Source organism: Protomyctophum bolini (genome assembly GCF_963924005.1).
Source record: "Protomyctophum bolini genome assembly, chromosome: 4".
In the NCBI taxonomy this organism is placed as follows: Eukaryota; Metazoa; Chordata; class Actinopteri; order Myctophiformes; family Myctophidae; genus Protomyctophum; species Protomyctophum bolini.
In genome coordinates, this window is record NC_137865.1 from 26,850,122 (window position 1) to 26,871,707 (window position 21,586).

Here is a 21,586-nt window from a genome sequence, read left to right on the forward strand (position 1 = left end):
GGCGGATAGGACGAATAACTGTGAGCTTACGGTGTAAACTTGCAAAGTATTTAAACAACGCTAATGGCGTGGCCTTGACTAACAAAAAGTCACACAATCTATATCCAGGCCACCGTAATTTACCACTGCTTTCAAGATGGAATCCTGTTCTGTTAAATTCAGCTTGTGTATTCTCGTCAGTCACAGAAAGTTACATAAAAATCACACCCATTGTGAAATGAGCGGTGACTTTGATGAGTGGACACTCCCTAGCTTAGGCAAACACACGATCAAACGCTGGAGCGGCTAACCCTGCTCAAAAAACAGAAACAACCAAGAATTGTATCAAAAGTGTAGGTGAAAGACGGCCTCATAGCGGGTGCATATGGGAAGAGGAGGAAGGATGCTCAGACAGAGGGTCTGGAGGTTCAGCCTTACAATGCTGTTGTCCTCTATGCCTGGCATAAACAGCTGCTCTCCTACAACTGTGCCCTGCCCTGCAAAGGCCATCTTCTGAGTCCCAAACACCTGAAGGAACAGAGAAGGGTCCAGCGTTAGATACTCATATCAATGAATGATGGCAGTTAATACTTTAGATAAACATTTACAGTCTTCTTGTAAATATGCAAACAGCAGACCAGCAGACCTAGACCCCACTTACCTGACCCCACTTTTGAGAATGCACACAGAATGATGTCACCACATTCTCAGAGTTGTACCTAGGAAGTAGAGGGTGGGGAGTTGTGCTTCAGCTCTGGTCAGTGTGGGGAGTAGCTCAGACCATGAGTCTAGAGGACAACAACAGGGTAAGGGACTCCTATTTATGTGAAAGACAGCATGATCAAATGACCCACTGAATAGATTACATTTTCCATGAAAAGACTCTGGCATTAGATACCTTGCTATTATTTGCCTTGTCAGAATAAATCTACAAAATGCACTCAGTAGAGTGGAGGCCTTTCTTTTATACTCTTTTTTTTACCTATATATTGTAACTGACTGTAATGATGAGCATGCACAAATACAATTAAGATTGATTCTATTCTCTGACAAGGAAGAAGTGTATCCCTTTTTGGAAAAAGCTACATTTTAAATACTGTATGTTTTTTCGCCTTAGTCCGTTTGAGCCCAGAAGTGTGTCTGTTTGTTGTTTGTTGTTGACATCATCAGACGTCATCATTGTGATGAAAGGTACCGCTCACTTAGTTCACACGAGTGTGATTCTTTTTTTTTTTTACAATAAAACAATAAATAATATAACTAGAAGACAAAGTCGTAAAACAAAGATGTAAATTAGAATGATGAATTCAAACATTTTCAGTAAATGTATAGCAGTATGATAATCATTTGAACAGGAAGTGTCCGTGGAAACATGACCACCGTCCAACACTACGTTTGTCTGCTGATCTAAGATTACAGGTGGGATAGTCAGGAGGTCAAAAATATAAACAGGTGCCAGTCCTTTCAGTGATTTTAAAACAATGTAATTTTAAGATCAATTCTGAACGCCACTGGTAGCCAGTGCAGTGAGGCAGGAACAGGTGTAATGTGATCATATCTCCGGGTTCTTGTAAGAACTCTAGCTGCTGTGTTTTGAATGAGTTGAAGGCAAATAGGCGATTGATTGACTTTTTCTGTTGGGATAGAGCTGCTGTTGTTGTGCCTTACCTTGTGTGGTGTCATACTGCAGAACCAGTTTCTCTCCTGTCCTCTGGATGTTTCCCAGCACATAGAAGCAGTGCCCAAGGCTAGTGGCCAGTGGAACATCATGGGACAGCGACACGGTGAACTGGAAGTCAGTGAGTGGTAGCGAGGAGACAAACCTATAGGGCAGATATAGTTCACAACGCACACCAATACATGAGGGGATGTCATCTTAAATGCCCATTTCCAATGCATTTCCATTTCTACTGGCACAGAACAAATCAACTGGCAGTGTTAACACCAACAGAGAGGACACAAACCTCCATGTGTCCTCCCAGGGGTCATAGCATTCAACAGCAGTGTAGAGGGATGTTCTGGAGTCAGGAGTCACCAGGGAATCCAAGTACCAGCCTCCTATAGCATAGATACGGCCTTCACAGGCCACTGCACTGAAGTGTCTTCTGTGCTGTGGAGATAACAGAGCTTGTGACACAAGTTTCATAACTGTATCATATATCTCACCTGTCAATGTAACGCGAACCCTAACCAGCAGCTTTCTTTGGTGCAAGATGCCAAAATACCAGATATACATTTGAGAGGAGACTTGGCTCACCTTGATCAGAGGAGTTGTGGAGACCCAGGTATGAGTGATGGGGTTATACCGGAAGCAAGCCATTTTGAACTCCCAGCCTCTTCTCATGCGATGTCTGTAACCCCCCATGATGTACAGGTAGTTATACAGGACTACTGTAGTGAAACACCACTTGTCAGCCTTGAAAGGGAGCTGTTCAATGGAGCGCCAATACCCATCACCATCTGATGCCTCCAGGATGAAGATGTGTCGCGCAGCTTCCGTTTCTGGGTCATTCCACGTGGTCAAGTTCTCCTTCCTGAGACTGCAGAGATGCCGATCTCCACGTGTCCTCAGATTAATGACTTCCTCTCGCTCCTCCTCATTCATACACCTAAGGAAATTAACCGTATTAATAAGTTGCAGAGCCTCAGAAAACCACAGCACGGTGCAAAGAGTCAATACCCAGTAACAAACCTAGCCCATAAAGACAAACCTTGTCTCTGCATGAAAAACTGCATTTTCTCAATATTGAATTGTGTGCTGTAAATGGAACATGGCTATGTAATTCAAAATACTAAATGAGGATATCTATGCTGCATCAAACCAAATCTATACCTGATGAGTTGGGGCAAGTCTGCTCAGATAGATAAATACGGTCATCTTCAGCTCATCACAGCATATTTCCTGAGCCAGAGACAGGTAGGACAAACAGTTGTCGGGGCTGAGTTCTTCTGCCAAGGCTGATAAACACTTTGAGAGGAAGCATTCAGCCAGGAGGTAACTGGCCACCTAGTCAGAATGAGAAAGAGACATAGGAAGGGAGGGAAATTGGGGTGGATTTGTGCGTATGTCGACTCGCGTGTGTGTGTGTGTGTGTGTGTGTGTGTCGTGTTAACACTGGCTTTCCAGTGAAACCGGTACAATTAATTCAAAGATGTGACAAAGGGATCTATATTCAGTTTCCATCTGCCCACCTGGATATGTTTTCCTAGCTCCCCTTGGGGAACCTGAAATTGACCGCAGAAGGAGAACTCTAAGAGATGATAGAAGACGGAGGACGACACATAGTCCAGGCTGATGAGGTTATCTGAGGTCTCTCTCATCCTGGACTGGGACAGGCCTCTGAAGTATTCGCTGCACTCCGAGAGCCTTAGGATATCCACCTTAGAAATGGAGTGTAGAACCATTATTAAGCAATGCTGATCTCATGATTTAATTCAACATATGCACACTTAATACAACACATTTACTGTAAATGAATGCTGAAATGATGCTGTGCATAAGAAACCATACAGCTACCACTCGACCAAAGGGTAATAACTAGTCACTAGTCCATTGAGCAATATATAGTATAAGATAGGACACAAATGTAGTAGTCAGGCATATGACATAAGAAATGGTATGTGATTTTGGATATCATATTATAAAATGTCACAATGTTGTATTTTCTGCAGTCTGCATTGCTGTAAAGTGTTATTGGAACTCACCTGACTGTTCTAGCTGTTCAAATATTTACCAACTGAGATACAGTATATAGGCATTACTGATTATTTATCAAACATCTTATTACGTAAATATTTTGGGAATAGTCATCCACACGGTATTTTGGTCAAAAATATCATATTTGAATATTTGATTGTATATGAACCTTTATTGAGAAAAGGATATCCCCTTGAGATGTATCATCTCGTTTTCGAGGGGGTCCAATATGTGTACATATCAGCCAGCGAATGACATGATCCAGCCAAACAATTTAACTACCTGGATTGGAACACAGGGCTCCACAGGCTTCTAAACCAGGAGGTTACACCGTAGCCCTGCCTGAAACTCTGAAGTCTAATATTCCCACGGCCAGGTGGAGTAGAGTTTCTGACTTTTGGGTTTCCTGGCTTTCTGGGTTTGAATTCAAGTATTTATACTTACATGGAATGCATGTGTGCTAGTTTGGACTGTGACCATGATTCCATGTCCGTCTCCATGGCCATAAGTGCGGAGTGCCGGGCTGGTTTCCCATTCCTCTCGATGAGTTTTGAGCGCTCCTTTACCTCTCCATGCCATCCACCGATTGGCTGCTAGAAAAGCTCCAGAAAGTCTCTTAAGAACATATTTCAACCACAAATTGATCCACAATAACAGCATTATTAGATACGGTCTGAGTGGATCCATACCGCTGAGTGCTAAGCAGGAAATTTATTTTTTAATAATGTCACTAAATTGGCCACATTCATCAGTTTACCCACATATTACCCAGAGCGTACAACGTGTAGTTATAAATCCAGGCCAGCACTTATATTCTCATATATGAAAAACCTTTAAAGGCGTAAATTCAAGATATTGCTCCCATAGCATCTGTTCTATGTACCATAAAATGAAATAGACAAAGTATGACCACTTAAAGTATTCTGAACTAACCCAGGGATGGAAAATTGTATAACTCTGTACTGTACAGTCACTCCAGCACATCTGCTCGTCTTCCTCTTACTGTCTGGTCCCTCTATCAAGTGCCGTTGATTTAAGTAAACAAGGGAATAAAACAGCTGTGCCACTGGACAATACCAAACACAACATAAGAATAATGTTAATAAATAGCTTAAACTATTTTTTATGTAAGTTTTAAGCATATGAACCTAAACAACGAATTCAAGTTTGTTCGGATGTGAAGCCGCTCTGCCCTGAAGATAGCCAACAGTGTGTTTATGTGGAACTCTGCGCAGCATAGTTCCTTGGGACGGGTCTATTCCTGGATGCAGGGTGAAGGGGCAAAACATGACACCATTTACGCTGCTGTAAGTCACGTCACGTCACGGTGAGCTCAAGTTACTGTCCTGACACAAACGTGAATTGCATAACATGTATTACAACATGATTATGGTCTAGTAAAAATTAACCACTTTCAACCTGAACACTATTTTGGGCATGTAGACTACATAGACTACAAATTTCCTAAAAGGGAAGAAAAGTTGTTGAAGAGGTGGGCAATATCTAACCTGACTCCGGCAGATGGGGCAGCAGAGAGTACCCATGGGGGAACCCAGTGTACTCTCTGCTGCCCCAGTGAGGTTAGGCAATATCCATCTATCCACATCATTTGGAAAGCATTAGAGTAATATTTGGTTAGAGGTATAAACCATGTATGTTTATTAACTTAAAGTACAGTTCTACAAAATGAAACAAAAAAATAAAAAGCATGGTGGAAAGAAAAAACTAAACAGAATGCAACAACTGTAGTGTTAAATTGTTAGAGCAAGGTTAATGAGGCACTGTTCAGTTTGTTTCTTAATATCGCATCCAGACTGTTGAGTAAATGATGCTGCCAATACATTTATATAACTGGGAATATCAAGACATTGATGCCAGCGCATTCAGTCTAACACAAAAATATGAACTAGCTGCATTTATTTTCAAATAATTGCTTGTTGCAGTCCATGTTGAGATTTATTTTCATCATGCTCTTTACACACATTTCCGTGCATGTTCATTTCTAATGCTCACATGAACACAGTTCAAGTCCTTGGTCTAAAATACTATTGACATTCTTGGTCTTACAGTAAAAGGACCAGACGGGTATTCTTGCACGTTTACCCCAGTGACAAGTTGGGTATATTTTACATTACTGCCTCCTTTTTTCAATGCATACAATTTTTTTATTTATTTTTTTGTTTATTAAAATATTTTAAACCTTAAATTGTTTGTAAATCTATCTTTTCAACTGCATGAATGAAAGAAACATCGCATGGATAAAAAAAGAAACTAAAAACTACAGCAACGTAAATAATTTCAAGTTTGAGTAGGTCAATGGGCCAAACCAGAGCCATAGACATGATCTTAAATCCCTTTATTTTAAATTGTTTTGTAGTAATAGTACAACATAAACATTAAAGAGACTTTAGTTGTTACTGTAAAATACTTTAAAACAGTTGTCATGTTGCACACATGCTTAAAATAGCTCTTGTTTGCACCACCCTCGTTGAAAACAATGTATTTCCAACTCCAGCTTGGCTCAGTTCAGGCTGCATGAACGAGCGCTCGGTTTCTGCCCCCTGTATATTGTAACTCTTCTTCTATTAGATGGCTCTGGGCCAAACATGCAAAAACAACAATATTGTCATTTAAATGCTCTCAACTGTCATTAAAGGCAGGGCAACATATATTGATAAAATATCAAATATAATATTTTAAAAAAACTGTAGTTATAATAATAAATCTGTTAATAAGAACAGCTAAATCTCCACTGCAGTTGAGGAGTTTTGTGATGTCAGGCGTAAACTCACTTAAAACTCCCTTTAAACAAATATAATAAGTTACTTATTATTATTATTATTATTGTACATTCAGTTTAACTTTTTACAGTAGAGGGGCTTCCAGGGCAATGCAAATATAACTGGTTTTGAATGCTAGACATTGACGATGGCAATACAGTGTACTGTACATCTGGGAGTGTGATATCGTCATTGCATTTTCTTCTGCTACCTGTCAATTCCATACAATTATATGAAAAACGAAACCCCTATTGTTATTGAGTTAGTATTTCAATATCAGAAATTGTCCCTCATCTGTTGCCCTACCATCACATGATCAAAATGAGAGGGACATTCAATACTAGATGAAACATAACAAAATATGAAACCAGTGAATTCAAAAACATAATAAGGAAAAGTACAGTGTGGTATTAGTCTGTTAAGAAAACTCATATCTAGCAGTGGTGAGCAGAGCCATTTACAGTTTTGATAATGAGTGTGCAATAATGTTTTCAACTTTTCAAGTTCAAAAACTAAATACAAAGAACACAGGGGTTATTTGGACCCTCAAGAAAAAGAAAATACAACATAGAAAAGTGTTAGATAAAAATGGCTTGAAATAACACAGAAATAGTCCCCCCCCCCCCCCCCCCCAAGTTTTTAAACAATAGATAAAATTAAATAGGCTGTGATTGTTCTCACTGCATTTCACTATTTGGGACTACCATAAGTGCATTACATTGGACTAACAATACAGAGTTGTCCTTGTGCATGACATTCAGGAATAGATTTTCCTTCATTCCAACAGTCTGCCTTTCATTCACTATTAATTGTTAAGAGCAGGGGTGCATTGTATTGGATACTTAGTAAAGTCAACGGTTTTGGAAAGAAGTCTTAGATAATATTTCTACAAGCTTCACATTCAGTGGAAGAATTTTCACTTACAAAGTAAGAGCTTTTTTACTGGAAGGTTCACATGGAAAGATGAAAAGAAAATGTCAGTATACATTCAGATGAATAAGAGGTGGAATTTAGCTATATTTCTTTTTTAGTCTGAAGTAGTCATCAAACCGGCGCTGGGCGTAGTCCTGAAACACAAGCGCCACATTTTAGCTAGAAAGCATAAAGATATAACCACATTTATGTATAATCGTTATTGCTGCAACTATACATTGACACGAAGGTAGACAGGAACGCCCACAAACGTCACATCCGGTTTTAGCCTGGGCTAAAGAAAATAGTCTTCCCCATAGAGTTATATAGCGTACGATTCTTTGGATCACTTTCAGAGCGATTTGTTGGATGATAGAAATATTGACAACCAAGAAAAATCCATCAGAAGGACATCTGGAACGCAATCGTTCAGTCACCCTCGGAAAGTTGAGTTATTATTAAGTATACGAGACGATTTAGCCATGGTTCACATGGCGCTGGTCTGTCATGGCGGAACGTCAACCTGTTTTACGCACTTTTCCCATTTAGAACAGAACGTTAACGTCTACATGTGATTTCAAATATAAAGTGCTCGCCCCAGAGCCACGGATGTTACAATCCTCCTCAGGTGGGTAGAAGTACGCATATCTTCCGCATTGATCAATAAAAAGCGTTTTAATCCCATCGGTAGCCATTTTATCAGTGTTATAATGCACCAACCGATAGGGGGCGGGGCACATAGTTGAAAGCGTATGGCCAAAAACTGATAAAACATTGCTTTTTATTGAACAATACAGAAGATACCGGTACTTATTCCCGCCCTAGCAGAATTGTAACATCCATGGCCCTGAGGTGAGCACTTCATTATTTGTAATCTGAACATTTGTGTAGGCGTAAACTGTAAGGACTGTAAATGGAGAATGTGCGTAAAACACTTCAGTCCAGGTCAGGGCTACCACGAGTTTGTAGATTTTTTGTTTATGCTGGGGCCCTGGGGTTCAAGTGGTTTATAGTCAGAGTATCCTTATCTCTTCATACTTTATTCATACTGTCAAGTTGCACAAGCATAAGCACCACCGAAATCGGACATACTGTATGCCTCTCCATCTCCATCTCCCTCCATGTTACAAAACATTGTGTGACTGCGACGCAGTGTTTAATCACCTGGTAGATACACTCTATAGATATGATCAATTAAACTTAACGTAATAACAAAAATCACCCCCCACACACCTCCTCTCTCTCTCTCTCATTAGCAGGCAACAGTACAGCACTATCTCTCTTTCTGGCACAACAGCGCCGGTACTGGTACTAATAGTCATACTCGTGCTCATTAACAGTAGTATACATACATAGTTGAACACATAGGTGGACACGGACATTGCTGTTCCTTGGAGTGGTTGCACCACTCAAAAAACCAACAGCCATTAAGTCATCAATAATGTTTATAGAACACATTGTAGTGAATTCTAAGTAGTTTAGAGACAGTTGGAACTTGGCACGGAGCCATCGATTGGCAAAGTGTGGTCGAAACGAATGGTGTCTGTAGCCTACTTGGAATTCACTAAAACGTGTTCTATAAACATCATCATTCATCATTGATGAATTAATGGATTTTTAAAATGTATATTATAGTTTCAGTGATCATATCTATAAAAAACTGTCTCTTACCATGCAAATATATCAGGCCATTGTGTTGTGTTGGATCATGTCCAGCAGTCAAGGAAAACATTCCAAACGGACTAGGTTGTTTCATTTTCTAAAGTAGCGTTCCTTATCGAGTGGCAACAAAGATCTGTGCCTGTGATCTGGCAAGCATGAAGCCTACATTTAAATTAGTAGTATTTAAAGCATCGGAGTTTGAAAACCCAACAGGCCACTGTTTATTCCAGTTGGGAGAACACTGAACTTTCCCCCGGATCCACCCCCTAATTCTCTTATTTCCATCGCTCAAAATTATAATTATTTTGTATATATTTTTATAATGTAAATAATATCCCAAGCGGCACAGTTTACTACTTATTTCAATGGAAATAAGCGAATGTCTCAGACATTGTGTTCTTATCAAGGTCCAGGAGATGTCACCTAAAGTGAACTAAAAGGTCCCTGCTTACCATGTATCCAAACTCAATCTTCGATATCCTGGCCTGAATGATTGACCACAGGCCCCAGAGAAAGTGTGATGCTAATGCATACCTAGAAATCACACAAAATGAGAATCACATCATCTGTCTGCATTCAATCCAAGACTACCCATCCCCTCAGCATCTTCCCATGATCTATTTCTCATCTTAGCCAGTTCTCCCAAGACCCGACCCCCAAATATCTAGATTTTGACTGCTCACCACACACCACACAACCGTATCAATTTGTTGGTATTAATTACCTGGGTCACTTGCACACCACTTTATAGCCTCTAGGCTATAAACAATAATAATTCTATTTGTATCATTATTTAATTTGAGGACCTTTGATGAGTTTGTCCAAGGCAAAGATTTATCCTACTGTAGTTAGCAATGAACAATTATCAGTAAAAAGACAGATGTTTACATCTCCCTACCTATTAGCTTCAATTAACATCTCCTCCTCGATGCGTGTCTGGTCCTCCTGTGTGCCATTACCAGGGTATCCTCCCTGCTCAGCGAAATAACTACGAATGAAATGAAGCTGCAACACATAGCAAAACAATCGTCAGGAAAAGAAAATGCACTGAATGAAGTTTTTTTATTATTTTTATTAGGAATCATTGATTAATTAATTAATTGATAATTGAAAAATGTTGATAACATTATCGACCGATTAACCAGTTAGTTGATAAGCAGCATTTTTGTTTTTTTGTTTTTAATCTGAGAATGATTTGGCAACATTATTTGCAACCACTTGAATGAAGTGAAATTATTCTGATTGATAGTGTATGTGAAAAGACACTGAAAGAGTCAATAGCTGTTCCACTTTCTGTCAATGCCAGTGGACATGGAGGACATTCCTTCAATCTCACACATGAAAACATGCTGCAACAACACTGAATAGATGTCCTATTCCAACATTTCCTGAATATTTTGCTGAGCATTGACTTTCCTGCATGCACCAATTGAAACTGCCGTCAGTTGACATGTTTAGCCACTAGATGGCATTGTGTGGACAGAAAAGTACCACAGGGTCAGGTATACTGTATTCTATTCTAAATTTAAGAAACGTGTCGGTTGGTGGTCGGATGTCAAAGTGTCTGAGGCCTCTTACACACTTACAGAACACAAATGTTTGGGCAAACCATGTGACTCCCATTGGGAAAGCATTGAGGCGGCCATCAAACACAGACAGAACATAGAACATGCGTTCTGCATGTGTGTATCAGGCCCGTTTTTGGTGCAACACACCCCTCCCCACTCGCCTTACCCACCGCACCGACACGACACCTCCCCTTTTGGGATTAGACCGCGTCTCTCAGCAGAGCCACATGGGGAACATTTCCGGAGGGTGTGGCAGGCAGGCAGCATCGGCATTTCGGCACAACATTAAACACGGACGCCTACCACTTCTCTCCTGCTTCTTTCTACCACCACCGCAAAAGTTTAAACTGCACGCACGACGCAGGTGACACACTCCTCTCCTCCACCACCTCCTTTGCCGTGCCAGACAAATACAACAGGGTTTTTCGAGTCCCAAACAACGTTACGTGCGTTTGCGCCAACACATGCACTGTCATGCGCTGTTTCAAGACCACAACATGGAATGAGCGGCTATTTGTCTATACACTCCTAAAGTTACATTTCTGTGACAGTGCAATGACCGCCAACGTGTGCCATCAGTGAAATAAAATGATAAATACATACAGAGATGCAATGACAGTCAATGACAGATATCTATCCATCTATCTATCTTAAAGAATAACATTAATTTTATGCCCAAGTTCAACCCAACTTCCCACGATCATCCGTTGATTGATTCCCTCCCAATCAATGTGATCTATTATCTCGCATTACCCACGCTGTACATCATTTCCTGTTCATATATTAGAACAGGTAAGGCCCTAGTACAGGGCTATTCAACTGGCGCCCCCCCCCCCCTCTTTTTCTTTTTAAGAGAGAAAGTTACAGGTATGATGTGTGCGATATATAAAGTGCTAGATTATCATAATGACAGTAATCCTAAGGGCTTTTGGAGAGAAATTAGACACACTCCTGCAGTCTGTGTGCATGTATTTTCAGCTAGTGCTCGTTGACGCTCGTTCTGTCAAATAGGTCTATTCTAAGGTATAGCATATACTTGTATACTAGTATTATAGTATAGACATATATCACCCTGTGCTCAAATGTATTAGCCTACATAAATCTTTGTGTTTGAACACAAAATGCATTTGTAGAATCCAAAACAATGTGCGCTTCGCACGCACGCTGTGCGGCCCTCCACACACAATCATTCTAGTTGAATACCCCTGCTCTAGTATATACAATTTAAGAACAAGAAAAGAGAAGAATGGAATGTTGTGAATCCATTGTATTTCCACGAAAGCCCCATTTATACTTCAGCAATTAAAACTGTTGCTTGCCGACTCCTTTTTCAATAATTTCTGTTGTCCAAACCATTTATTAGCCTGAATACAATAGGATTCTGCTCTCTGTTTTGAGTGGGAAGTGTTTAGACTAACCTGCTGGTCTCTGGTTGGATAGTTCTCTTGTGTGGCCTTGTAGAAAGGCCACTGGTTGTATGTGTAGTCGTACATCCACTCACAGAAGTGGTTCCCAAAGTCGAAGCCCCTACAAGAGAGAACACTGCAGTTGTCACAATCAGTAGTGGGACCAGAACAAAACACAGTAGAAAACACTGTTTTGATAGTGTAAGCTTATATGAGGCTATATATGAGATTTATGTATTTATTGACGAAGAGAAGGTATTATATTTGACTCTATTACATCTTTAAACATGTAACCCAGTGGTTTTCAACCCTTTTCATATCAGGGTCCATTATTTATTTGGCATTTGAGCCACGGACCACGGTTTGATGGCCTCAAAGTTTTAGGCCTCTCAGACCTAAAACTTAGAATTTTTGTTGTGGATTTTGTTCACAATTCCACGCTGTATTTAGTGGTACCATAGGAGAGAGAACAGTCGATCAAAATAACAATTTTTCTACATTCTACATTATTCTCTAATTGTGTAGATTTCTAATACAGATGTTTAACAATAATTTAACTCTTGGTCCATTTGGTTTCCTTTTACACTTACAAGAGTTAAAGATCTAAAAAGGGTCCATTTGGTTGCCAGCTCTCCATCATTTTGCTGGGGACCACCTGGAAAACTCTCAAGGACCACTGGTGGTCCCCGCACCACTGGTTGAAAACCACTGATGTAACCAAACCTGAATCCACTCAAAATTAGTACTGTAGACCACACTTCACCTGTAGTTGTAACTGCTGTACTCAAAGTCTATGAGCATGAGCCTCTCTGGATCCTTGTCTTCCAGAAGCAGGATATTGCCTTTGGAAGCAAATAAAACAAGTGAAAACACGTTTTTTTTGTCACACCAGCAGCCTGTTGCATCAGCTGCAAGTTATCTCTTAAGTTAGGGAGCCTAAATCCACATAATTATGTAGTTAGTTTGATACTACAGCTGTGTCTTTCTTTGGATAAACAGATAGTTTGTAATAATAATAATAACCCTTATTTATATAGCACCTTTCATGTCATAAAATGCAACGAAAAGTGCTTTACGGGGAAAAAAAGAGAGAAAAACAAAAACGTAAAATAGCATTAAAACAATAGCTAATTATTAATAATCAAATTATAACACTATTCTGGTCAGGGTTATATCCATGGTGAGCACTCATCATCATCATCATCATCATCATCAGTAATTTACTACTCTTAGAGAATCAAGTACTTCTTGTGTTGGCAATCATTGCATTTATTGTTTTTCTTTTATGTAACATTTTGTAAACAGGTCATGGATAATCACACAGGGAGGTCTTGAAGAGAAAACAATAAAGTCTTTTGGTGGGCTGACGCAAAACAAACAGTCGGCATAACTCACTGATCATCATCCTCCAATCATCCAAATGACGCACTATGACATTACTTATTTTATGGAGGACTTTACTATGACTTTACTACAGACTCTGTGTAAATTTAAGTTGTTACCTATATTGCAAATTTATTTCAGATGGTGCAACCCTTAAACCATTAGTAGCGCATAAATTCCATCCTAAATTAGAAATTACGATCTAACTAGGCTAGCACAGCTGGTGCAACCCGTGCTCCTTCAGCGCTTTTTTATGAGTAATAAATCTGTCAAAAGTTGGTGGAAAAACATAAATTACATTAATATATAGATAGATACCTTATAAAAGGTATGAAAAGCAAGACATTTATTTTAACAATATGAGGCATCAACGTACGACAGTCTCGTACCGTATTAAGTGTTGACATTTAGCATGTGCTTGAGCAGTCCTCAGCTTGGACTCAAACTCAAAGTAAGTCAAAGGTGATTGATTGATTTCTTTTTTGCCCTTGCCTGAATATGCTCTACACATGTACAGGAAACGGAGTTCCAAGAAATGTGTCAGCAAAGCCAAGAGGGCAGAACAACCAGCCCAAATTAGCAGTGCGAGTATGAGCACAACGCCTGATAGGACGAGAGAGACTCTTACCTTCCTGAACATCATTGTGACAAAATACCACTGGAGATGGGGTTGCTGCCAGCAACTCGCTGAGCAAACAGAGGAGTGGGAGTTTGGGGAGGGGTGGGGGGAAGGGGTAGTTAAAAGGAGGACAAGAGAACAGATAGTGAGTGACAGTGAAACTCAACATTATTGTATGTTCAGGGGACAGGTATTTGGGGCACAGACAGTACCTGTTATTCAGTATTAAAAATCACTGTAGTACTTGAGTAGTGTAACTACTATATATCATATCGAGAGTCAAGAGTTACCCACAGGGGAATTACCAACAGTTTGAGCACCCTATCCAGTCTAACAAGAGACATGATACTTGTTTGCCAGTTAGAAATGTGTGTCAGTACTGTAATATTACTGACAAAACCCACATCAGGAAATGCCACAAACACAGGGAGGTTTTGTCAGTGTCCGCTGCCGTTTACCCCATTCAAACTAGAGACAAATTACTTACTTGTATGGCAATTAGTGTTATCAGCAGTATGAGCTAAGTGAGATTCTTCGTAAAGCTGTCCATTAAAAAATAGGAAAACCATCAAACTCTATAATTAACCATCAAGCAAAAATACATGTCCTTTTTTTTGCCGCAATAATGGTGGTACATTTTACATTACAAATTCCGGACTGGGGTCGATAAATTACTTCACTCTGACTAACTGATTCCTTATGTGAAATTCAGCGCACGAAGGTGTTGCGCAGCGAAAATAGCCAATCTACAAACATAAGCATAAGTTGCCCTGCTGGCAAGCAGAGAACTTATTGCGTTTTTTTAGATCTATATCTGTGCCAGTGATAGACACCGGTAGCATCAGCTCAGATTACCAGTATGTCAAATGGCGATACTGTGAAGGTGATAAGCAACAAATATGTGGAGTGGAGTGACTGTTACAACATATGTTACATCATAGTCTAGGGCATACACATTATGTGATGTATTCCTCTAAATATGCATATTGTAAAGATAAGGGATATTATGAAGAAATTATCAACCACAATCATGAACTGTCCCTCTGCTAGTTGTCAAGGTCAGAGTGTTATTATTATATAAACATTCAGGGGGAGAACTAGGGGAAAGGTTACGCTCTAAAAAATCACAATACCAGTTTCTTTTTAAAATATTTTATAGTAATATCGTTTACAGTATCTATATTTTGTCCAGATACTGTGATTTAACCACAATGACATTAATATTGTATCATTGTAAGGCATTGTATCCCGTTTTGTCTTTGTCATTATAATATCTCAACCTAATTTTCACTGTTTATTACTTTGTTATTCTTATTATGTATGTCTTTATTCATCTAAATGTCATTCTTATTACTTCACATTCATAACTGGTACAAACGTACTTAATTGACTTGCCTGCATGAACAAACTGTAAACAAAATAGCATATCCTTGCATTTGCTATTATACTTTATTTCCTATTTTTTGTCTGAGCCTTTTCTAAGGTCCTGTCCTATCTTATGGCAGCTGTTCGCGTTGCTAACCCCTAGGGGTGTCACGATCAAAATAATTTTAGTTGACGATTAATTGTCATACTAAATAATTGTGGTTAACGATTGAATTGTGTTTTAATAAAAATAAAACGTGTTTGCCTTGTAGGCTTTATAAACAAAGATTGCACAGGGCAGATATGACAAATAATATAGAAAATAATAAACCAATATACAAAGCAATTACTGACAATGACCAGTACAAATAATCAAAATAAACTATGGCCAAAACAGCTCATACACTTAATAATTTTATATTTAAAGTAAACATTTAAAAGGAAATCGTGTAAATAGCCATTCTACAAGCTCACACAACTCTTTGCATCATGACACGTTGTAGATTTTTTCCACTATTCTGCTAAAATATTTTTTGACGATGATGTAATCATTGTGACAGACAGGCCCTCCCACACACACACACACACACACACTCACCGAAGTTGTTCTAACTCTGCAGGCAGGTCGAACTTCAGAAGCTTATTGTACTTCTTCAAATGTGCTTCTCGCACAAACTTCAGCTTTATCACTTGGTCCATGTATCTGAATGAAAGCCGTGGAAGGGACAGTGAATGAAAGGACTCTTCCTGGAGGTGGTCATGGTCAAGATTGTAACATATCGTCGCTGTCGTGTCTGGCCAAGATCTTGCATCTCCATATTTTATATTTTTGTCTTTCATAAATTTCATACTTTGTCGTATGACTGCGTCACACAAGAGTAGTGAAAATAGCCTGATCTGCAAGCTCACAGCGCTATTTTTATGATTTCTTTGGACAATTTCACCTACTGCAACTTGCCAATAATAGTGACGACAGGTTGGAAGTGTTTAAATATTAAATTGGTTAATATTTAACCAATGAAAAGGTTATGGACATTGGACATACAAGGTACATTCCACCGTACGATATAGTGTATCGCCAGAATTCTAACAATATACATTCAGAGGAAGTGTGTGCATGAGAAAGATTTTGTGTCCTCACGTATCAATGGTCCTAAAAAGCCACTTGGGCTCTTTATTGAAGGGCATCACCATTGTATGGAAGCGTGCCACCTTTTCAGCGATCTCAGCTGAGATGGAGGGGTCTGAGAGTTGCTCTGTGCGCATACGGTTATTCTGGGAGAAGAGATTTAAGAGATATTCAATTTTAAAACTCGCAGAACATTCACAAACGCAGCAGTACACCGAATATCTATCTTTACAGTAGCTGCTTGCAGACCCTAAATCTTTGTAACTATTATAATGCTATACAAGTTACTTACAATTATGGTTGAGAACTTACTGTGTTTCCAATGTAAGGTAAGGAGAATTTTCTAATTGCATCCTACATTTCCATGTTATACTCAGCAGATTCTACAGTATGGTCTCCAAATGTAAATGCCATTGGGGTATACAGTATGAGTTGTCTTTGCATTAAATATATCAATTTAGGATTTCGATTTGGTTACCACAGTTACTGAGAAATGTCCACTGGAAGCTTGTAAGCAATTTGGGTCAATTCTAATGAAAACAAATTTAGTCAAATAGCTAATACTTAGTAATAACTAGCTAGTACTTAGCTAGCAGATATTTGAAGAACCATGGGATGTGCGATAAACACAAATGTGAAAACATTATGTGAGGGTCAAGTACACAACAGACTGTACAGCAAGTCACACAATTGTGACTATGTAATAAACAACAAACAATGGTCTGTGTGTGCGTGTCTGTGTGTAATACCGGTATGTACTGTTCAAGGCGTCCCTGGGGGAAAATACCATAGAGCTTAGGCCCCAGAGTACGCTCTGCCAGGATGGCAAACATCACACTCTCCAGCACCAAGGCGTCCTCTCCCTACCACATATAACACACACACACACACACACACACACACACACACACACACACACACACACACACACACACACACACACACACACACACACACACACACACACACACACACACACACACACACACACACACACACACACAGTTTGTAGAATATTAATATTACCCTGTTAACACTGACATCTGTCCGGAAGTATGTCATATTCTATGCTACGCCATTTATGCCAGCATAAAGGTCTCCACACACCGGGCACGAATCGTATGCGAATTCGGATTTTTAGCTGCGTTTCTCCATCAGTTTCCCGAAAAACGTGGCCGGTGTGCAACCACCTTTAGTCTCCTAAGGATGTCTTCAGACAGAGTGGACATTGGTGGGGTTGTGATTCCATGTCCCTTGCGGGAATTCTGCCAATGTGCCATTTATGTTCAAAGATGGATTCATAACTTTAACCCTGGCATCGATATTTTGGGCAAAATGTAAAAAATGTCAAAATATTTCTGAAAATAGCAGATCTACGAGGTCACCATTTCCCTCTAGCTCTACTGTTGTGATTTCGGTTGACCTGATAGGTTGATACAGTAAGAGTCTCCATCTAACTAAGGGTGGTGAGTGTTGATTCAGTAGAGTCATTTGCATGGAGAACATGACAACACCAGGCAGTATCACACAAGTTATGCAATAATACACACATAGAGAATATATATATATATAATTATATATATATATATATATATATATATAGTATTGGACACATTACGTGACCAGAAGATACGAGGACAAGGAAATAATGGATAGGAAATTAGGAATAGAACATGCATCTCGTATCATTGTGCAACGTGACGTCAGTCTCTGATAAAGCAGTTGACGTTCATCATATCAAGTGACACGCGTATCAAATATGTTTACGTAATGTAGATGAGTGATCCACCACATGTGTGTACGGGGTCAGGCAGATAAAGGTCATTAATCATGACATCTACTACACCAGATCTCTTTGCCGAAAATACCTGCTCTAGAAGCTCACAATGCGTTGTAACACGCTGTGTTGTGAGCTTGTACATTCATCTATTTTCGACAAATCTTCACACCCGATACTGCCCACACACATTTCAACGTGACCACAAACACAGATACAGTAGGTACGGTAGATGGACAAACCTGTAGAATGGCTCCATAAAGTCGGAGTAGGACCCTGCGAGGCTCCTCCCCCACAGCCTGAACGTGGTCGGGCAAACTACACATGTATAGCAGATTACTCAGTCCACCACTGCAAAACATAACACAAAATACATAAATCAACTGAAGTGCTATTGTCTTTAAGGGAGACAGCAGAAAAGAGGCCATCTACATATAAAAGGGAATAAGGGATCTTATGTTTCTATAAGAAAGCTGCACTGTTTCAACTGCAGTGGTCCACTACAGTAGTTAATATATTATAAATGTATATAATAAAACGTGTCAGAGTCAAAGTGCAATATGTTTATACGAGTCTCCATTGTCACCATATGCATACGTGTCATAGCCAAGTCTAGCCCTGAAACATGACTGCCATGATGATTATCATGACAGTCATGCAGTAACTTTACCCTATTTTTGGCAATTTCTGCATTTACAAACTAAACGTATATATAAACATTCAGATTTCAAATATAAACTACTCACATTTTGTCTCACGGGTGTTAGCTAGTAGCAGCACCATTCGCTAGCACTGCTGCATTCCGCGTTCTTTAATAAAAAGCATTTTTGTCCGGTCATTTCTGTGTTTTGCCCGTTTTTGCCTTCAACTTCCGCCTTTCGGAACTGCACCTCAGCGCCCCTGTCGGTTGTCACTTGCAATGATTTTCAATGCCCAAAGGAAGAAGATAAATCTGGCCGTCTGCCGTCTGGCCGTCTGCCGGTCTGACAACCGACAGGGGCGCTGAGGTGCAGTTCCGAAAGGCGGAAGTTGAAGGCAAAAACGGGCAAAACACAGAAATGACCGGACAAAAATGCTTTTTATTAAAGAACGCGGAATGCAGCAGTGCTAGCGAATGGTGCTGCTACTAGCTAACACCCGTGAGACAAAATGTGAGTAGTTTATATTTGAAATCTGAATGTTTATATATACGTTTAGTTTGTAAATGCAAAAATTGCCAAAAATAGGGTGAAGAATCGTCATGACTCTCGTATGAATACGAGAGTCATGTTTCAGGGCTAAGCCAAGTCATTAATGCCCAATTCAAGTTTATTTTTTGAGGGGCGCTAGCCCCTCCTATAAATTATACACAGGTTTAATGTTTGTTTTTAGTTCAATGTTTGTTTTAAAAACACCATTGACAATGACAATGAAGGGAAATTTGACATCGTATCTTCATTGTTAATGTTTGTGTTGGCACCGTTTGTTTTATATTACCATTACATCACCTAATCAACATGAGTTTATAGACTTTAATATATTAGCGCCCCTCACTTCACACGGGTGTGATTTCTCTCTACTAAATTGGTGACTTTTTTAGTTGGTTTCCTTCGATTTGATGGAATGTCTTTAATTATTACAGTATATAGATTTATCATTTAATTTCAAAATTGTGTGGGTTTTGTTGTGCTCAAGTTCTATCTATCAGATCATTCATAATCTGAAACACACACACACACACACACACACAAACACACACACACACACACACACACACATCTATCCGCTACTCGTCCCTGAATAATGTGCGATTGTTGGACGAACTCAACTCAACCCGTCATCAATTCAACACATAATAATATGTAGTCGCCACGTCAGCGCTGCTATTTCTCTAATTCCCTACTAATTACCAAGTACCTGACAATGTCGATCTGGAAGTCTGCCTCGGGGAGGCTCTTCCAGGAACCAGACAGAAAGTCTCGGCACCACACGAACGCCTTGGCCTTCGTCTCCCTGTCGACCTCCTCACTTCGCCCACCCTGGTAGGAGTCTGCCTCGGAGTCATCACTGCCATGGTCGACCCGAGGACTCGGAGCCCTCAGACTGTTATCGCTGGCGGAGACGAGGATGTCAGCTGTCTTCTTCTTCTGCTGCACCACTCTGGTGTGTTCTGCTGCTGTAGGAGCAGGAATGTTCTTTAATAAAGCCCCTGCTGTCTCGGCAGTGGCACCCGAAGTGCTGGTGGTCTGCATTGTGGTGGTGGTGAGCTTTCCGCCGCCGGCAAACGACAGATGATGGCTGCTACTGTGAAAATGTGTGTGTATTTGAATGCGACGGGGACTTGCTGACAGGTGATGCTGTTGGTGGGTGAGTCCAGCTAACCGTAATAGCTTGGCACAACTGAATAGCCTGAGTCGCATGGAGGTAACGACTAGCGACTGAAGATAGGGTTAATAGGATTCGATACCGATAATAACGCTTCCGCGTTTCTGTGATGACCAGTATTCAGTCACTCAGTCACTTCATTCGGGGCGTTTAGCGAAATTGGCATAGTGAATATCCAATTACCATCGCCTCTACGCTCAAGGGAAACAGCAATTGGTCTTCACTAGGACCCGCCTTCTGATTTAGAACCGCCTATACACTGAAGGATTGTGGGCAATTGAGTGTTTAGTGGCCATCTACATCTGCGTTGCTTTTTCGGAACTTGAGTTCCTGGCTTCCTGCACCATCGCTTGCGTGCATTAATGACGTTAAACCACCCCCTCTTGTGTAAGTCATGGACAGAGACCTGGTGTAAGATCCATCAAAATCCTTTACAACCACATTGTCTTAAAGCATTCCATTTGCGTTTGTTTCTTTGTTTGCCTGCTGTGATGCTTTTTGATTGATTGATTGAAATATGTATTAACAGTTTGCAGAATTACAGTACATTTCAAGCACAAACTCAATAGGCTACAAAGACTGTTAACTGTGAGTGGACAACCCAATTAAGCATTAAACTTGTTTACAAGAGGAGGGCCCACCTTGTTCAATTGAACAACATTGAAATCTGGAACTTGACTGTCTGTACTTCTTCAGCAAACCGAAAATTACCCTAATATACACGGAGCAAAGCCAAGGTGTTCAAGTAGGCTACAGTATGTGACATAAACTCTTACTCTGTGCTGTGCTCTTTATAGTTTATTAATACAAAAGCAGGATAATTGAGAGCTTTATATATAGGTTAACAAAGTTTTTATTGCTGTTTCAAATTTCATGATTACATTTTTATTGTTATATCCCATATTACAAGCACAATAGTACAATTATTGGCTTTTGTCTTCTTCC

At 39.9% G+C, this 21,586-nt stretch overlaps 2 protein-coding genes across 2 annotated transcripts; both read right to left on the reverse strand.

Moving 5' to 3' along the window:
- Positions 1 to 324: 324 nt before the first annotated feature.
- LOC308314517 (kelch repeat and BTB domain-containing protein 13) lies at positions 325 to 4,429 on the reverse strand (the record flags this gene model as incomplete). Its single annotated transcript, XM_080762148.1, is given in 10 exon segments — positions 325 to 507; positions 641 to 696; positions 699 to 767; positions 1,648 to 1,802; positions 1,938 to 2,089; positions 2,237 to 2,588; positions 2,813 to 2,830; positions 2,832 to 2,986; positions 3,172 to 3,360; positions 4,121 to 4,429. Coding segments are annotated over 10 exon segments (1,572 nt in total). The 5' UTR covers positions 4,364 to 4,429.
- An 888-nt stretch (positions 4,430 to 5,317) lies between these two features.
- Positions 5,318 to 20,699, reverse strand: chkb (choline kinase beta). Its single transcript, XM_080760778.1, has 11 exons — positions 20,174 to 20,699; positions 18,520 to 18,628; positions 17,250 to 17,363; positions 16,513 to 16,646; positions 15,970 to 16,074; positions 14,016 to 14,074; positions 12,768 to 12,846; positions 12,017 to 12,125; positions 9,929 to 10,035; positions 9,483 to 9,564; positions 5,318 to 7,523 (listed from the first exon to the last, which is right to left on the reverse strand). Exons 1-11 carry the CDS (start codon positions 20,674 to 20,676, stop codon positions 7,467 to 7,469), a joined length of 1,458 nt encoding a protein of 485 aa, XP_080616904.1. The 5' UTR covers positions 20,677 to 20,699; the 3' UTR covers positions 5,318 to 7,466.
- Positions 20,700 to 21,586: the final 887 nt, after the last annotated feature.

What these genes read in the sequence shown, in the direction of transcription:
- chkb (XM_080760778.1), bottom strand. Translation starts at nt 20,676, where the DNA reads ATGCGACTCAGGCTATTCAGTTGTGCCAAGCTATTACGGTTAGCTGGA. An exon ending in GCCTTGAACAGTACATACCG is followed by an intron (nt 16,647 to 17,249) that starts GTATTACACACA and finishes CTCTTCTCCCAG; the next exon opens with AATAACCGTATGCGCACAGA. An exon ending in AGATTGAGTTTGGATACATG is followed by an intron (nt 7,524 to 9,482) that starts GTAAGCAGGGAC and finishes CTTGTGTTTCAG; the next exon opens with GACTACGCCCAGCGCCGGTT.